The sequence below is a fragment of the Neofelis nebulosa genome, chromosome 1 (assembly GCF_028018385.1).
Source record: "Neofelis nebulosa isolate mNeoNeb1 chromosome 1, mNeoNeb1.pri, whole genome shotgun sequence".
Classification (NCBI taxonomy): domain Eukaryota; kingdom Metazoa; phylum Chordata; class Mammalia; order Carnivora; family Felidae; genus Neofelis; species Neofelis nebulosa.
Genome location: NC_080782.1, coordinates 215,520,565 through 215,537,191, shown reverse-complemented (window position 1 = coordinate 215,537,191; position 16,627 = coordinate 215,520,565). Strand labels below are relative to the sequence as shown.

At 41.5% G+C, this 16,627-nt stretch overlaps 1 protein-coding gene across 4 annotated transcripts in view; it reads right to left on the bottom strand.

Annotated features, from left to right (window-relative positions):
- DGKH (diacylglycerol kinase eta) overlaps positions 1 to 16,627 on the bottom strand; it is a 184,115-nt gene that overhangs the window by 103,838 nt on the left and 63,650 nt on the right. For all 4 annotated transcript variants that reach the window (XM_058684159.1, XM_058684185.1, XM_058684178.1 and 1 more), the window contains exon 3: positions 1,862 to 1,972. In XM_058684159.1, coding sequence (XP_058540142.1) covers positions 1,862 to 1,972 — 111 coding nt within the window. The remainder of the gene's footprint in view (positions 1 to 1,861; positions 1,973 to 16,627) is intronic.

The following is a 16,627-nucleotide window of genomic DNA, read 5'->3' as shown; positions in this document are numbered from 1 at the left end:
AAACTGGGAAGGTCTTTAAAGAACCCTGGCACAGTGTTTCAATGCAAAATGCTGCGTGCCCTCTAGAAGCGTAATTTATGGGGAACCTCCTAACTGTGTCACACACACGTACACACAAAGCAACACCTCCTGACAGGCAACAAACAGCCTGTAACAACTTAGCCAGCAGGCAAACATCCTCCTTCCCACATTTGCTAAGTGAGAAATGAGAACTAGCCCTGGGTCGGATCATGGTGAGTTCCTGAACTTTCTGAACCCTATTTTCCTCATCCATACATGGGTTCAGATGAGAAGGTGAATGTGCTCTGCAAATATAAAATGGAAGTTTCTTTTGTACTCTTCAAAATGGTTTCAATCAAAAAAAGTTCCCGTGAGAAAAACTCCAGAGCAACGGAATCTTTAATATTAGTGTTCCATTTGGAGATTAGGAGATTCTAGTAAATGAACGTATCCGTCCCACTTTGGGTCATTTGGCCTTTGTTCGCACTCATTCCCCGTCCCTGCAGCAGGGCAGGGATGACAGCACACGTCTGGGGCTGCAGGCAAGGGACCGTCCTCTCATAGCTTCCGCCACCACCCCCAAGATCTCCAGGGCGCTTGTGAGTCTACTTCACTCCAACCAACCTGTTAGACTTGTTCCCTGACCAGAAGGAACTTAAAATCTAGCACAGGAGAAGAAACAGACACAACCCATTTTAATGCAAGAGAGACTATTAAAAGTGGAAAAGAAGAAATCCGACAGAATACTATGAAATTCAGATAATTTCTCCAGCAGAAGACACTTGAACTCTTGCTCTCATGAATGATGGAGTAAGAATATTTGAGGGGATCTTAAAGAAAGCAGGGAGTTTCATCAAGTGGAGACAGAGGGAAAGTCATCTGCCGATGGTACACAAGGGGCGAGGCCAAAGGCTGTCAAATGGCCAATGCTTCCCTAGAGATGAATGCGAAAAGTCAGCATGGAGCCAGATCAGGGACAACCTAGAACATAACGACTTTTAAAATAGAATTACTTGGTTTGGTTATTACTTCTACAGCTGCACAGACCAAGAATTAGGTTTGTTTGCATATTTGATTTTGTCTCCTAGTATATAACTCTACTAATTATATCAGAAACATACAGTTTTTAATATGGAAATTATCAATTATCCAAGTGAGACAGCAGCAAGACATCTTAATGTTAACTTCTCAAGGAATATTAAAATGTCAGTTTTAAATGGAAGCTCATCTTTACTCATTTTTTTCTTACCCAACCACATCACTCTTATTTTATTCAACTGTTATGTAACAATCATTTAAAGCCTTGATTTTATTTCACTGTGGTTTTTATTCTTAACTGCTAGCACAATGGGATGATTGTTTGTATTATCTCATTTAAGCCTCCTCAGAACAACACATGCTGCCCACAGCCACTCCAATGCAATGTGCTGGAATTGGGATACGAATCTTGTCTGAAACTGGAGTATGGATTCTTAGCAACTATAGCAATTCTCTCTCTCATGGTCAGGGAAAGATTTATAAGGTAAAAAGGTAGCAAGAAAAGAGGGAAACCCAAAATTTTTGACTTTATTACATTTAATAAACTTTACATTTAAAGTTTTACTTTAATTGTAAGGGAAGAGGAAAGGAAGAAAGAAAACTACTTTAGAACCTTCCCATAAGATTGTCCTTTGTGGACATGCCACGAAATTGACTTAAATAGACTCCCTTGGGATTTGATCCAAGGTGGATCACATTCATAATACTAAATGCACAGAACAGTTAAGACTATCGTGAGCACTAAGACAAAAAGTTTACAGAACCAAAATTTTTAACCCATTCACAACTTCAAGCGCTTGCAAGTAATATTCTCCCAAATTACCTTTGAGTCCTTTGCATAATAAAGTGTACGGCCTCGAAGTTTGAAGTAACGCTTTTTCCACCTCTGGAAAGAACTGGTTTGCTTCAATAGCTGTCCCTCTTTAATACTGGTCTGAGGAGAAACAGAAGCATAACAACATGATGAAAATCAAATTCAAAACCAAGTAAAATTCAGGGGCGCCTGAGTGGCTGAGTCAGTTGAGTGTCCGACTTCGGCTCAGGTCACGATTTCAAAATTCGTGGGTTCGGGCCCCTCATCGGGCTCTGTGCTGACAGCTCTGAGGCTGGAGCCTGCTCCTCATTCTGTGTCTCCCTCTCTCTCTGGCCCTCCCCTGCTTGCATGCTGTCTCTCTCTCTCACCCTCTTAAAAATAAACATTAAAAAAAAAAAGGAAAATTCAGAGTTAATGACACCCTATCATTGACATTTTGAATATTATTTCCCAGGTCTTACAAATTACATGAGAGAATGTTTTCTTCTTTCGACTCAACCAAGGCAGAGCATGTGCAAAGCCCCAAAGAGCTAAGATGAACTTGACATGGTTCCCTGCTCTCCAAATAGTCACAAATAATATAGGAGACACATACACCAAACTAATATTTACAGTCAAGTGTGATGTGTACATTGCCTCGTATATAATAACGGTGGAAAACGTAGAGGGGCAATATAATGTAATGATTAAGAGCATGGGGTCTAGAGCCAGAAACCTTATGTGTACCTCCTAAGGCCACCACTTAGTGGCTGAATGATCTTAGGCAAGTTACTGAACTTCTTCATGCCTTTATTATTCATCTATAAAATGGGGATGATACCAGGGCATACCTTAGAGGGTTGTTGTGAGGAATGCATTAAAAACGTATAGAAGACTTATTGCATGGCATACAGTAAGTGCTCATCACATGTTATCATTAGCTGTGTGTGGCTGTAACAAACACACAGTCAAATCACTATGCATGGTGGTCCAGAGAAAGTCCAGAGGGCTCAGGGTGGGTTTTGAAGGAGTTTATCAGAATGACAAAGGATGGAAACGTGTACCTGAGATGTGTGCAAAAGTGGAAGGGTTTAAAACAGCATGCATATTTGGGAAATCTTCAAAGGACTTTTGGTTATAAACGCAGGGTAGGGTTTGCAGCGATAGAGCAGCAAGAGTTGTGGCTGGAGGAGGTGGGCAGGGGCTCTGTGATTCTGGGCCAGCCCCTGTGGCCACGTGCCTCGTGTATGAAGTTCATTTCGGTATCACCAACAAGACCCTGAGAACCCTCTGGCCTCATCTAGTATCTCTCCATCCCTTTCTCCCCTCTGTCCACAATGGTGCTGTGTTTTTAAGCTGCCATCAATGCTCCTCTTAGGTCTGGACACCACCTACTCTCTCCTCCTGGGCCACCCTTCCCTCAGATATCCATCTGAGCAACTCCTTCACCTCCTTCAAGTCTTTGACCTTCTCGGTGAGACCCACCTCACTGACCTCTTATTTAATACCACAACGAGCTCCCCTGATTTTCCCTCATCTTATTTACTCCCTCACACAAAGGACTTTCCTCTTCTAACATATAATGTAATTTTCGCATGTACTACGTTTATTGTGCTACCTCTGTTAGAGTAGAAGTTACCTGAGTTTATTATACCTAATAAAATTAAATTTAATGTTTCATTTTAATCGGAAGGAAAGAAGAAAGGAAGGAAGAAGGAAATTACACTTACAGCAAATTGAACTTATAGTCTTGCTCTGAGAATGTTCTTAGGAGACACGTCACAGGACTGACTCAAATAGATTCCACTGGGGTGGGGTCCAGGAAGGATCACATTTATACTGAATTCATAAAATGCTATAGTGAGTCTCCAAGTCAAAAACAGCTCATAGAACCAAAGTTTAAAAACCCATCTCACTGGACTGCCCACTGATATACCTCAAGTGCCAAAAATATCATTCAGCACACACGATATTAGGATCTATATGAATGAACAGCAGGTACTGAGTTTAAACACATGTCTGTCTGACTCCAGAGTTTACTCCCCATTTCTGTGCCATACCATCTTTTATTATTAACGAGATATAAAATATTGAGAAAAATCTGTTGCCACCAATAAGGTAGTTAAGGTATATGAACGTTTACTTTCACTTTCAGTATGAGATGTTCTCTATAGCTTGCTCTAAGATTGTCTTCCAGGAATTGTAAATTAAAAAAAAAAATTTTTTTTATATTTATTCATTTTTGAAAGACAGAGAGAGACAGAGCACAAGCAGGGGTGGGGCAGAGAGAGGGGGACACAGAATCTGAAACAGGCTCCAGGCTCTGAGCTGTCAGCACAGAGCTCAACGCACGGCTCGAACTCACGAACCGTGAGATCATGACCTGAGTCGAAGCCGGACGCTCAACCGACTGAGCCACCCACGTGCCCCGCAAATAAGATGTTTACATGTTGAAACTCTAAAATTAAAAATAGCTGCTACTTTCATAATAATCTTTGTTTTGCAAAATGTCTCACCTTATTATGCACGTAAATTTCCATACAAACTCATGTGATAAGTGAAATCACTGTTAAAGATACTAAACAGCTTAATGAAATAGTTGGATGCCATTTCACCTGACTTTCTCTATGCTTATCAAAAATTTTAGGAATTGTAAATTTTGATGATAACAAAATATTTTCGAAACTTCGTACCAAAGAGCTCGATTTGGAGTCAGACAGACAGACTGCAAGCCAGGCTCCATCAGACACCAAAAATAGGAACGTGGGCAAGTTGCTTCAGCTCTCTGTGCCCTAATTTCCTCTCTTGAAATACAGCAATAATAATACCTACTTCACAAGCTTGTTGCATCTAATTTAATTATACAGTAATGGCTGCAGAGCACTTAGCACACTGTCTGGGTTACAGCAAACATTCAATAAATGGCAGAAAGTGTTATTATTATGATATCATTATGCTATTAAGTTCAGGGAGTATTTGCCAGGCACCAAATCCTAAGAGCTTCTTGGAAGAAGAGAAGTGTTTCCAGGCCACCGTAAGGGCAAAGAACAGCTGGAGCAGAAGGAGAACGTCAAGAGATGAGGTTCAGGGAGATAAGAGCCAGGAGATGCGGCCACAACGGGGAGTTCGCTTTTTATTCTAAGTGCAAAAAGCTAGTGAAATGGTTGAAGCAGGAGAGCGAGAATGAGGAAATGTCCCAGGGAGAGGGGCTGGAGATCGAGCGCAGGTGGTAGCATCACTGAGACGAAGGCAAGGACAGCAATTTTATTTTGGAGGCAGAATCCACTGGACTTACTGATTGGCCTAAAAGTCAAGAGAGAGGAGAAGAGCCAACGAAATGTCTAAGCATTTGGCTTGGGCAACTCGATGGGAAAGGCTGAGAGAGAAAGGGGCAGGAAGAGTGAGGCAGTGAGCTGCTTTACTGTACTGCGGTAGCATCTGGTGTTGCCTGGGGGAGACAGTCGGAATTCTTTTTTTTTTTTTTTTTTTCCCAACGTTTTTTATTTATTTTTGGGACAGAGAGAGACAGAGCATGAACGGGGGAGGGGCAGAGAGAGAGAGGGAGACACAGAATCGGAAACAGGCTCCAGGCTCCGAGCCATCGGCCCAGAGCCCGACGCGGGGCTCGAACTCACGGACCGCGAGATCGTGACCTGGCTGAAGTCGGACGCTTAACCGACTGCGCCACCCAGGCGCCCCGAGAGTCGGAATTCTTAAATCTGAACACAAAGCACTGAAATGCTGTAAAAAGATAACTTACCCAAAGAACAAATCATTTGTTCTGTAAGCGAATGTATCGGGATTTCTTATAAAGTTTCCTTTAAAGCAACGAGGAAGAAAACTCCATGTCTGCTCTATTTATATTCTAGAAGCATTGTCTAAGGAAAGCATAAATACCCTACTTCATTCTCCACCTGGTTATCAGAGTGATTTTCTAAAAATGAAAACCTGAATATACCAAAGCTTGACTCTCTTTTGCCTGCAACAGAAAGCCCAAACTTCTGTATGTATCAAAGAACACCCTGCATGAGCTCCCCAACCTCATCACCGCCCCTGCTCATGCTCCTCCCTCTGCCCTAAATGTCCTGTCCTCAATTTGCCTGTCTTGAAAGCTCCTCTTCATGGAAAACTCTGATCCATGCCAGTGCCCCGTGACGGCTTCTCTGACCCTTAGGAGGAAAGAAATAACTACTCCCACGTTTGCCCTCTAAGGCGCCCTTACCCTATTTGTATAGCAGCATCTATGACACAGAATGGCGCCAATTTACAGGTTGTGGCCAACCATGGTGTGAACCTCCCATGAGCAAAGACTGCATCCCACACCATCTAACGCATTAGCCAACACCTTAGGGCCTCCATAAACGTTGCACTGAACAACTTTTAGCTGAATGTAAAAAAGTATGGAAGAGAACTTTGTATTTTAGAAGAACAAAAGAATTGGAAAACCGAGTTAGTGGCCGGAAATGATTTCACGTTTTCCAGCATTTGGCAGATCTGAACCTGATTCTTTGCATGTATATAACAGCAGACACAGTGCATGAAGGTATATGTGGTCCCAGATGCACTCCCTGGGTGAGGGCTGGGGAGAGATGGGAAGAGGGATAGGAAAATGTCTATCTACCCTGATTTTAAGGATACTGCTAAATTCAGAGATGATCCTTACATCATCACTTTCAAAGCAAAGATGTAGCTTTTTCTACATCACCTTTTGTTCTTTAAATCTTGCATAAGCATGGGTTAATCTGCAGTGTGTGAGGCTGTTGGGGGGGAGGGGTTACAGACATGTGTAAGACATAATCTTTATCTTCACGCATTTACAAACTTCTTTATGTTACACAGTTCATCTTAAATTCTTAAAAACGAAAAAAGAAAGAACATTCTGAGGCTAGCTTACTTACTTTTAAGAGATGGGATTTAAAATATTTAACTAGAAGGCAGTTATTCACATGAAAGTCAATCCTCAAAATAAACATCTGTTTATATGCGGCTAGTTAAACAAACACTTCTGATAAAAGAAGAAGCATAACAAAAAAATGATTAATTTGCAACAGTCCTAGAAAATATAATCATATTATCAAAGTGTGGTTCAGAGAAAAACATGCGTGGCTCCAGAAATCTCAAAATACTGCATACACTAAGAGAACAAACAGGGACTCTTTCTTTAAGATTACAATATTTATTATGTTCAATGTTAATGCTCAACTAGAGTAAATACTTGAGGTTAGTAACAGATACAAGAAAGTTACGACCAGAGAGTTATAATTAAGAGCCTATTAAAATTAAGTATTACATCTTAATTTTATTTTGTTCATAATCTCTAGGGTAAGGGATAAACTCTCTCCTCCCTCAAAAACGGGCTTAGAAATGTTTACATTTAATTGACATTTAGTCGTATACTCTGGCAGATACTGGTTTAGTAATATCTAACACGTATGAAAAATCAGTGAAGCCATGTAGACTTGACTATATACCAATAACCCAACTTTCAGATGTTAAAAACCAAAAGTCAGAGGTGCCTGGGTGGCTCAGTTGGTTAAGTGGCTGACTCTTGATTTCGACTCAGGTTATGATCCCACAGTTCATGGGACTGAGCCCCAGTCGGGCTCTGGGTTGATAGCGTTGAGCCTGCTTGGGATTCTCTCTCTCCCTCTCTCTTCCCCTCCCCATCCCTCTCTGTCTCTCCATCTCAAAGTAAATAAGTAAAACTTTTAAAAAGGTTAAATAAACTTGGCTTTGAAAAAATTATTTCAATGAGATAAACTTTAAGTTGAAAAGTCTCTTGTTTAGCTGGCTTTCTAAAATGGCCTGCAGCCTCATGTCTCAAAACTGTGGAATTGTTCATTTCGTGCTCCCGGTTTATATCAAACAAAAGTAATTTCTCTTTTAAGTCATTCACAGACACGGTGCTCTAAGAGTTCCCCTAAAGTTTCAGCAACACTTGTGTGTCACAAGTTGAAGCTGCTTGGACGGAACACCACTTTCACGTCCCGAGGAGAACGCAACTGAGTCAATCACTCAATGAGTCTTTTTGTAAAGCTAAGAATTTTCGAAAAATCAGTCACTGCCTGATTTATCTGATAAGTGCACATTTTCGTATGCTGACTTTTTTGGCCATCAAATAGGTGTGGTGAAAAGCTTGATATAGTGAAATGGAAATGTCAGCGATGACTCATCGCTTACAGATGTCTTCAAAAATTCCAGAAGAATCTCTGCTTCTCCTCATGGTGTCCCTACATGACCCCTTAACTTCTCTTCTAAGAAATGGTAATAATAAAATTTGTTGTTATGGACTGAATGTCTCTATGCCCCCCCCCCAAAAAATGAAATCCTAACCCCCGATTTGATGGTATTAGGAGGTAGGGCCTTTGGGATTTGTGCCCTTATACAATAGACCCCAGAGAGTTCCTTCTGCCACTGTGAGGGTGCAGCGAGACGACGGTCATCTATGGACCAGGAAGCAAGCCCTCACCAGACACTAAATCTGCCGGTGCCCTGGTCCTGGATGTCCCAACCTGCAGAACTGTGAGAAATGAATTTGTTGATTAAGCTCCCCAGTGTGTGGCATTTGTTGTTACGGCAGCCTGAACAGACTAAGATGTGGTTTGAGAGAGTTTTCACACCACTTCTCTCCCATCTTTTTTCTCTCTAAAGATTTTATTTTTAAGTAATCTCTACCCCCAAGGTGGGGCCTGAACTTAGAAGCCAGAGATCAAGAGTTGCGTTTTCTACTGACTGAGCCAGCCAGGCACCTCCCTCGTCTCTTGTGACTTCTGTCAGCTCCATCCCCCCCGAGAAGAGAACTTTTCTCTGGCGCCAACATTTCCTTATCCATTTTGTTACATAAGCTCCAGGAAAGCTGTCTATGCCTTCCTGGGTGGACACCTATAAGTGTTATGGGTAGGTGTTATAGGCAGACAGAACCTATAACATCGTGAGTCTGTTTGACTTTCTTTAATGGTGAGTCTCTTTAGCTTTACAGACTTTAATCCCTAAGTTGGAAATAATACCAGTACCTGTATATCACTATGTGCTATGATGACACGTGAGACAATGGATATGAAAGCACACACAGTTCTTTAACAATGTGGTATGACAGGGTGCCTGGGTGGCTCAGTCGGTTAAGTGTCCAACTCTTGGTTTCAGCTCAGGTCCTGATCTCACGGTTGGTGAGAGTGAATCCCGTGTCGGGCTCTGTGCTTACAGCGAGGAGCCTGCTTAGGATTCTCTCTCTGCCCCTCCCCTGCACACTCTCTCTCTCTGTCAAAAAATTAAAAAATTAAAAATTAAAAAATTTTTTTTAAAATTAAAAACTGGTATGGCAAGATATTATCTTGGCTAACATGAGTCCCCATCAGAAGCATTATTTATTAGAGGAAGGTTTCATTTCTTCAGTCCGTCTTTTTCCACTTCTCCTGCCATTGCCTTGTTTCAAGCTCCTCTATGTCTCTACAATTCAACAGTCCCCTAAATGTCCTCCACGCTCTCGATTTTTCCCACCACTAGTCCATTCTTCCCATTGTGGGCAGAATTATCCAGGAAGAACAGATTTGGTGTCAGCAAAGTTGGTTTAATATGTCCAGTGGTTTCCTATTGCCCACAGTATAAAGCCAGCCCTGTGAGCTGGGCACACAGCCTCTTCCTTCCGCAAGGGACCCACCTCCTTGGACAGCTTCCTCTTCAGGAATCCTCTTAAATTCACCTGACAGCAGGGTAAACGAGAAGCACTCGCTAATTCCCAAATCCCCCATGCTTCCTTATGTCCAGCCTCTTTCACAAGTTCTTCCTTCCACTCATCGTCCTGTCCTCTGCTTCTTCTTGCAACCCCCACTACATACTGTCATCTTTTAAGGCTCAGGCCACCATCACACCCTAGGTGGGCCCAGAGCACTATGCTCACACATCAATCTATAGCATTAATCATGTTCGGGAATTTTTTAAAAAATTGTGTCTCTCTCCTGCATCTTATTTATTTTTCCATCCTCCATATAGTCCTGTCCTTGACATTAATAATTAATACATGTGAATCAATTTATTGAGTAATCAGGAAACACAAAGTAAGAAATTAAAAGGATTAAAATATTTTTCCCTCGGTAAGAACTTGGGGAACTCAATGGAGAAACAGATTTCAATTTTTCTGTCCAGCAAGTCAATATGCTGGCAGAAAGTACAAAAAAGATAGACTTGACTCCCTAAGAGAGCCCCAGGTTGGATTCCACTTCTGACTCCATTTACTAGCTTTGTGACCACAAGTAAGTAACAACACCTATGAACTGAAATTCCCCATCTGTAAGGTGAAGATAAAGGTCACCTGCCCTGTACGGAGAAATACCTTTCATAAACACCCAAATGCTATATAAAAATAATATAAAGCGTTGTCAGTAAGGTACTATTTTAGTAGGTCACGCTTGGGGGAAAAGGTGTTTTAACTGGGACTGACACAAGTTAAGTAAAGAGCTAACACTCCTGAACAAGGGCCTGATGCTTACATAGAGAAAAATTATCACACAAAGAACGTGTGTGCACACGTGCGTGTGTGCACGTGGGTGCACTAACCACTTATTTTATTCTAGTGCGTGGTGGACGTAGACAATTGTGTCCGAGCCTTGTATTTTGTAAAAACCTTAACGAGATGAAGAATTCCAAAGAGAGTAAAAAAAATTAATATCGTATCCTAAGGGATAAATGAGACATTTTTAAAGAGTAACATAAAGCAATGTGTGCATCCGTGTGCAAAAGACTACAGTGGCAGACATAACAAAGAAAAGAGAGGATTGCACCTGTACGTAAAATCCCCATTAATGCACCAACAGCAAATGCCAGCTGATACAGGAGTGAATAGTATGGCAACCAGGGACATAATTTTCTGAAGTTGTAATTAGCTCCTGGTAAAGTTCTGGTCACAAACTGAGCTAGAAGCTTCCCTTTTTACACATAGTAGTTGTATACCTGGAAAATTAATACCTTGTAGCAATATTTCAAGATTTTGTGTTGCATGACATTAAGTTTTAAGCTTGGTGATTATAAACAGTGTCTGCCCATAATAATACCCTGTAGGATATCTGAATACAATTCTTGGAAGTTTTAACCTGGCTAGTGTGTTGTAGGATTGCTGGCTAGTAATGCTTACTATGCCAAAAGCACTAGGGTGAAGAAAAAAAATACATCCACAAATTTCTGAAACGCCTCTACCGAGAATCACTGAAGGGTTCCAGGTCTATCTGTACTTCTGTCTTTATCTGAGCCATTTTTCAGGAGCAACTATAGTATCATTTTGGTGACATATCTGGCAAGTTGTGGATTTTGAACCACTTCCACAAAGACCATGTTTTATCACATAAAGTATCCAGTCCCAAAATGCGCAAAGCTTTCTAAACATTAAACATAAGAACATGATGCAATCATGTACTGGTACTTAATAATGGAGCGGCGTTTACAGCTACTATATAATATCACTGTGTTAAAAAACAATCAGTGTCTTACTTCTTGGACTATTGGTCTAAGAATAGTCCAGTAAGAATAGAAAAGATGGCAACAATTACTGGATAATGCCACCTGGATGCCACTGGCACTCAAAATTCAATTAGCTGAGTCAACCGAACTGCTGCATCTATGTTCCCAACTGGCCTGTGAGTGGAGTAACAGGGCCAGCCCCACTATATTCATCACGGTAGCCCCAGCACTTATCACACTTCCTTGCACAGAGAATAGCTCCTAACAATTATTCATGGGGACACATGAATGAATGAAGGAAACTTGAACTGTATGTTTTCTTAAGGGCTCTTAAGGGAGAGTCTGGGCAGGAACCTTGCCAGCATTCTGAGAGCTGGATCCAGACGGGCTGCTTTTGTGGCCATCTTTCTCCTTTGCCAATGTCCCTGCAGCAAATACAAGCATTTAGTTGTTGACTATTCTTTCTTTTCCAAATCGAAAGTCATTCTGTTTTTATCCACTACCATTTCATCATTTTTTTTTTTTTAATTTTTTTTTTCAACGTTTTTTATTTATTTTTGGGACAGAGAGAGACAGAGCATGAACGGGGGAGGGGCAGAGAGAGAGGGAGACACAGAATCGGAAACAGGCTCCAGGCTCTGAGCCATCAGCCCAGAGCCTGACGCGGGGCTCGAACTCACGGACCGCGAGATCGTGACCTGGCTGAAGTCGGACGCTTAACCGACTGCGCCACCCAGGCGCCCCACCATTTCATCATTCTTAAGGAAGGCCATCTATCTTGTCAGCGCTAACCTTGTGTTTGGGTGGCATACAAGGCAGATATGCCTAAGAAATGTATAAATCAACTATTACTTGGAATAGATTCTCTAGCCTCCCATATTTTACCCAAGAGTTGAACTTACATCATTTGGCTTGAAAGGTGGTCAAACACACATCACTCATTTGACCCAACATCTCTGAAACTACAAGTCTACCTTCATCATAGGTCTCAACTTAATGGATTGTGTTTCCTATCACAACATTGTTTTTTCTTTTATTAGCCCTTCTACATAGTCTTTGTGTGATTATAAAACAAGAAATACTGGTCTCCACGGACATGCCAGATGCTGTACTGAAGGATTACTGCCCCTCTTCTCACAGTTTTGGAAGGTCAGCCACTGGATCTCATTCTGATTCAGTCTGTCAACGTCTTTGATCAGTCATGGGTTAGACTGCTTCAAGCCTGGCTCTTCTATCAGCCTCCAAAATTTCCCTCAGTTCCTCTTGATTCTGGACCCTTTTGGGTTTTGTGCCTTGTATCCTTCTTTCCCCGTTAGAATTTTATTCTACCATAAATTTCCTACTTCCTTAAAAACAAATTTGAGGGGCGCCTGGAAGGCCCGGTTGGTTGAGTGTCTGACTTTGGCTCAGGTCATGATCTCATGGTTCATGGGTTCGAGCCCTGCTTCATGCTCTGTGCTGATAGTGTGGAGCCTGCTTGGGATTCTCTCTTTCCTTCTCTCTTTCCTTCTCTCTCTGTCCCTCCTCCACTGGCATGTATGTTCTCTCTCTCTCAAAATAAATAAGTAAACTTCAAAATAAATTTGAGCCTTTTTATTAAAAGGAATATACATATATTGCATTAAGCTCTATTAAATACACCAGTTGTTCTAAAATCTGGCTGGTCATCTGAATCACATGGAGAACATTATGGACATTAAGAACCTCTATTCATCTGGGAGGTTTTGATTCAATTGATCTTGGATAGGGCATAGAAACTCACATATATTAAATGCTCTCTTGGTGACTTTAATCATCAGTCAGGGTTAATAAACACTCACACAATATTTAAGTAACAATTTGTAGAAACTCTACACTTCAAACATGTCCTTCTCTGTGTGTAGAGTCCCATCAATAAGCCACTCCTGCCCTCTCTGCATCCCCACTGGCTCTGCTCCAGCGGAGATTGGGGGAGTAATTTGGGTTTAATAATGGAACATTATTAACCCGCTCCAACTCTCCCCTTCCTCCTCTTGAGAGCCAACTGCCCACAGGGGACCAGGTTCTACTCAACCATCATTCAGAGAGAAAACAGATTTGACTTGCAGAAGATAAAGAGTGAAGAGCTGGGATCTGCACTGGACACTACCACGTGCTGGGTAACAGGGGGCTGGGGGGGAGGGGACACAGGAATTGCCCACCTGCTTAGCCTCCCCCGTCCCCTAAAATGCCTCCAGCCTGCACCACCGCCCAAGGCACGTGCCAACATTGGCCTGACCCGGCCAAGGAAGCAAATGCTGGCAGGGGGGCTGCAGTGGTTACAAAGAGGATGTTTCGGCAAGAGGATGATGCAGTAAGAGAGGGGTATCCCAGCTCACAGCACAGTGGACACAGGGTGCATTTCTAGAACTAGTGTTTAATGATAATGTAATAGTGTGTAACACAACACAGTTCCCTTTTTATAAGCTGCCCCTGGGAGCAGTTGTCCTCAAGCAGTTTTGCGTGTCAGAATAATCTGAGGACACGTGACGGGGCACTTTGAGGAAGTAAAGTGACCAGCTCAGCCTTCTCATTCTGGGGTACCTCAGAGGAGTTCTACAGCTCCATGAAATCCAGTGCACGAGCTGGGAGGCAAAATGATTACATGCATTTAAATATAATGACATTTAACATTCATACAACAAAATCTTGATATTTACTTTTCTAGAAGTTTGTGAAATAGTTTCATTTATTTGTATTCTCAGAAAAATATACACTCTATCGGTTTCAATTTTACCAGAATTAATTATACATGTAACACACACATGCGCACACACACACATTCTGACTCAGGTTGTCTGGGTAAATGTAGTGTGGTCATCCATCACATACCCGGAGCATAACCCTCCAGTGTTGTCAAGTCAAGTGAGGCATAAAACTCTAAAATGGGTCTCTCGGTCTGCAGTTTTTTTCATCCTGCTGCGTTCAATCCAATGATGGAAAAGGCATTCCACCACTACTCCTGTCTAAAAAGGAAAAAATCCAATGTGGCAAACAAAAGCCAGTCGTGCTGCAGCAGGCCCAGACCCGGAGAAGTGATCAGGTCTGCTCTTCAAGAAATCGAGAGGAAACATGCACCGGAAAACAGAATGATGAGCCTATCATTTCCTCATGCCTACTGAGGTATTCTGAGAATTTTCAATACATTCAAAATATCTTCATTATTTTATTTGAAATCCTATTAACTCTAATATTTGGGATATTTATATTTAAATGTAAATTAATGCATTCTAAAGCAAAATCATGGAGATTACCCGGCATATTCTAATTACCCTCTTTACCAACAAACCATCTAGTTCTTTTTTTTTTTTTTTTAAGTTTATTTTTGAGAAAGAGAGAGAGAAAACAGGTGGGGAAGGGCAGAAAGAGAGGGAGACAGGGGATCTGAAGTGGGCTCCATGCTGACAGCAGAGAGCTCAATGTGGGGCTCGAACTCATGAACCTGAGAGATCATGACCTGAGCCGAAGTCAGATGTTTCACCGACTGAGCCACCAAGGCACCCCTAAACCATCTAGTTTTAACAAAAGTATTTTGTCCCTTATATTGGTTTGTAATTTTCTTGAGAAGAGCTATAGATATAAATTACCTTCCTGAGACTGGTTATTTTGTGATGTTTTGTTTATTAATTGCTAAAATTAAGTTCTATCTCTACTTTCAATGTGTTCCTTATTTAGGAGTTTCTAAATGTATTTTCCTAAATAACATTAAAGAAGTAAAAATATATGATCTTATAAAGTAGCTACTACACTTTTATTTAAAGGAAAATATATAAAATGCGCAAGGCATATCATCAGACATTTTTTTCAGAAAATACAATGAACTACAACAGATTACCACTGGGTGGCAGTGGTGTTACGCCTAACGCTCAGGTTTTCTTTCAGAGACGAACATTGGATAGGCCTCTTGTCAGAGTTACATGAATCCTTGACTACACCTGTGAGTGGCACATAATAACTACATTGTAAAGGGGCAAAAAACAAATCTATTTTTCCAACTCTGAATTTATTTCTTCCCTTATCAAATGCCCCTACTCACTTCCAAGAATAATCCCTCTGCCCACACATTACATTCTGATGTAACCACTTTCCTACAAGGCCACAATGACACAACTATTTTGATGTACAGACATTTTGATGTGGCCTAAAATAAACCACTAAATGTTATGATAATTTTTTTTAAGTAGTAACTAATGTACAAAAGAGAACCGCATGCCCCAGGCAGAAACTGGGGGTCAATGGTAAGGCCAACCATGGGATGGGAAATGGGGTGAAGCTCAAGGTCTGGAAGACAACTGCATATAACCAGGAGTCATATATTTACCCTATATACTTATTTCTGAATGGGCTATTAACCATTCTATGCAAAATATCTGCTTAGTTTCTGGAGTTTCTATTTTATTTCCCTTAATCTGCCTCTCAAATTCTCTGGTTCTTCTCCAGAGATAATATATGGGTCTCCAATACATAGGAAATTCTCAGATTACTGCCAGTTCTCTGAATTCACAGATAAATAGGTAGGTAGGCAGACAGACAGACAATATACTTGTATTCAAATCATAAACTATTTTAACGATGGTTTCAATGAGCAGGACTGATTACCTAAGGGGATAGCCCACTCCTATCAGATTTTTTATTTTTATTTAAAAAAAAAAATTTTTTTTAACGTTTATTTATTTTTGAGACACAGAGAGACACAGCATGAATGGGGGAGGGTCAGAGAGAGGGAGACACAGAATCTGAAACAGGCTCCAGGCTCTGAGCGGTCAGCACAGAGCCCGACGCGGGGCTCGAACTCCCGGACCCGCGAGATCATGACCTGAGCCGAAGTCGGACACTTAACCGACCGAGCCACCCAGGCGCCCCATATCAGACTTTTTTAAAAAACATCTTAATTGCTTACAGAAATGAATGAAATCGAATGTGAGTGTCCTGTGTGATTAGGATGGGGCAGAGAAAAGGTCAGAGATGAAGTCTGTGTAAAATACTAAGTGGAACAGTAACACATACACACAGACCTCATTATCAGCATGGGTTGGATCCCAGTGAAGGAACCCATTGTCATGACCAAAGCAAGTTCCCTCATCGGGATCCATTCCCCTCTGAGATCTTCCCTGCCCTACTCTATCCCTTACCAGAAAAATTTAACCCCTCCCTCCTCTGTGCTACTTCAGTAATTGTTCTTCTGTCTCTCTTTACATTTTAGCATAATAATCTGTTTACATGATGCGTAGAGGTGCAGCACTACGGCCTGGGGTGCACTAGTTGTTAAAGACATTGGGCAAATTACTTAACCTTTCTGAACCTGAGTTTCCTCTCCTTCACAGTGCA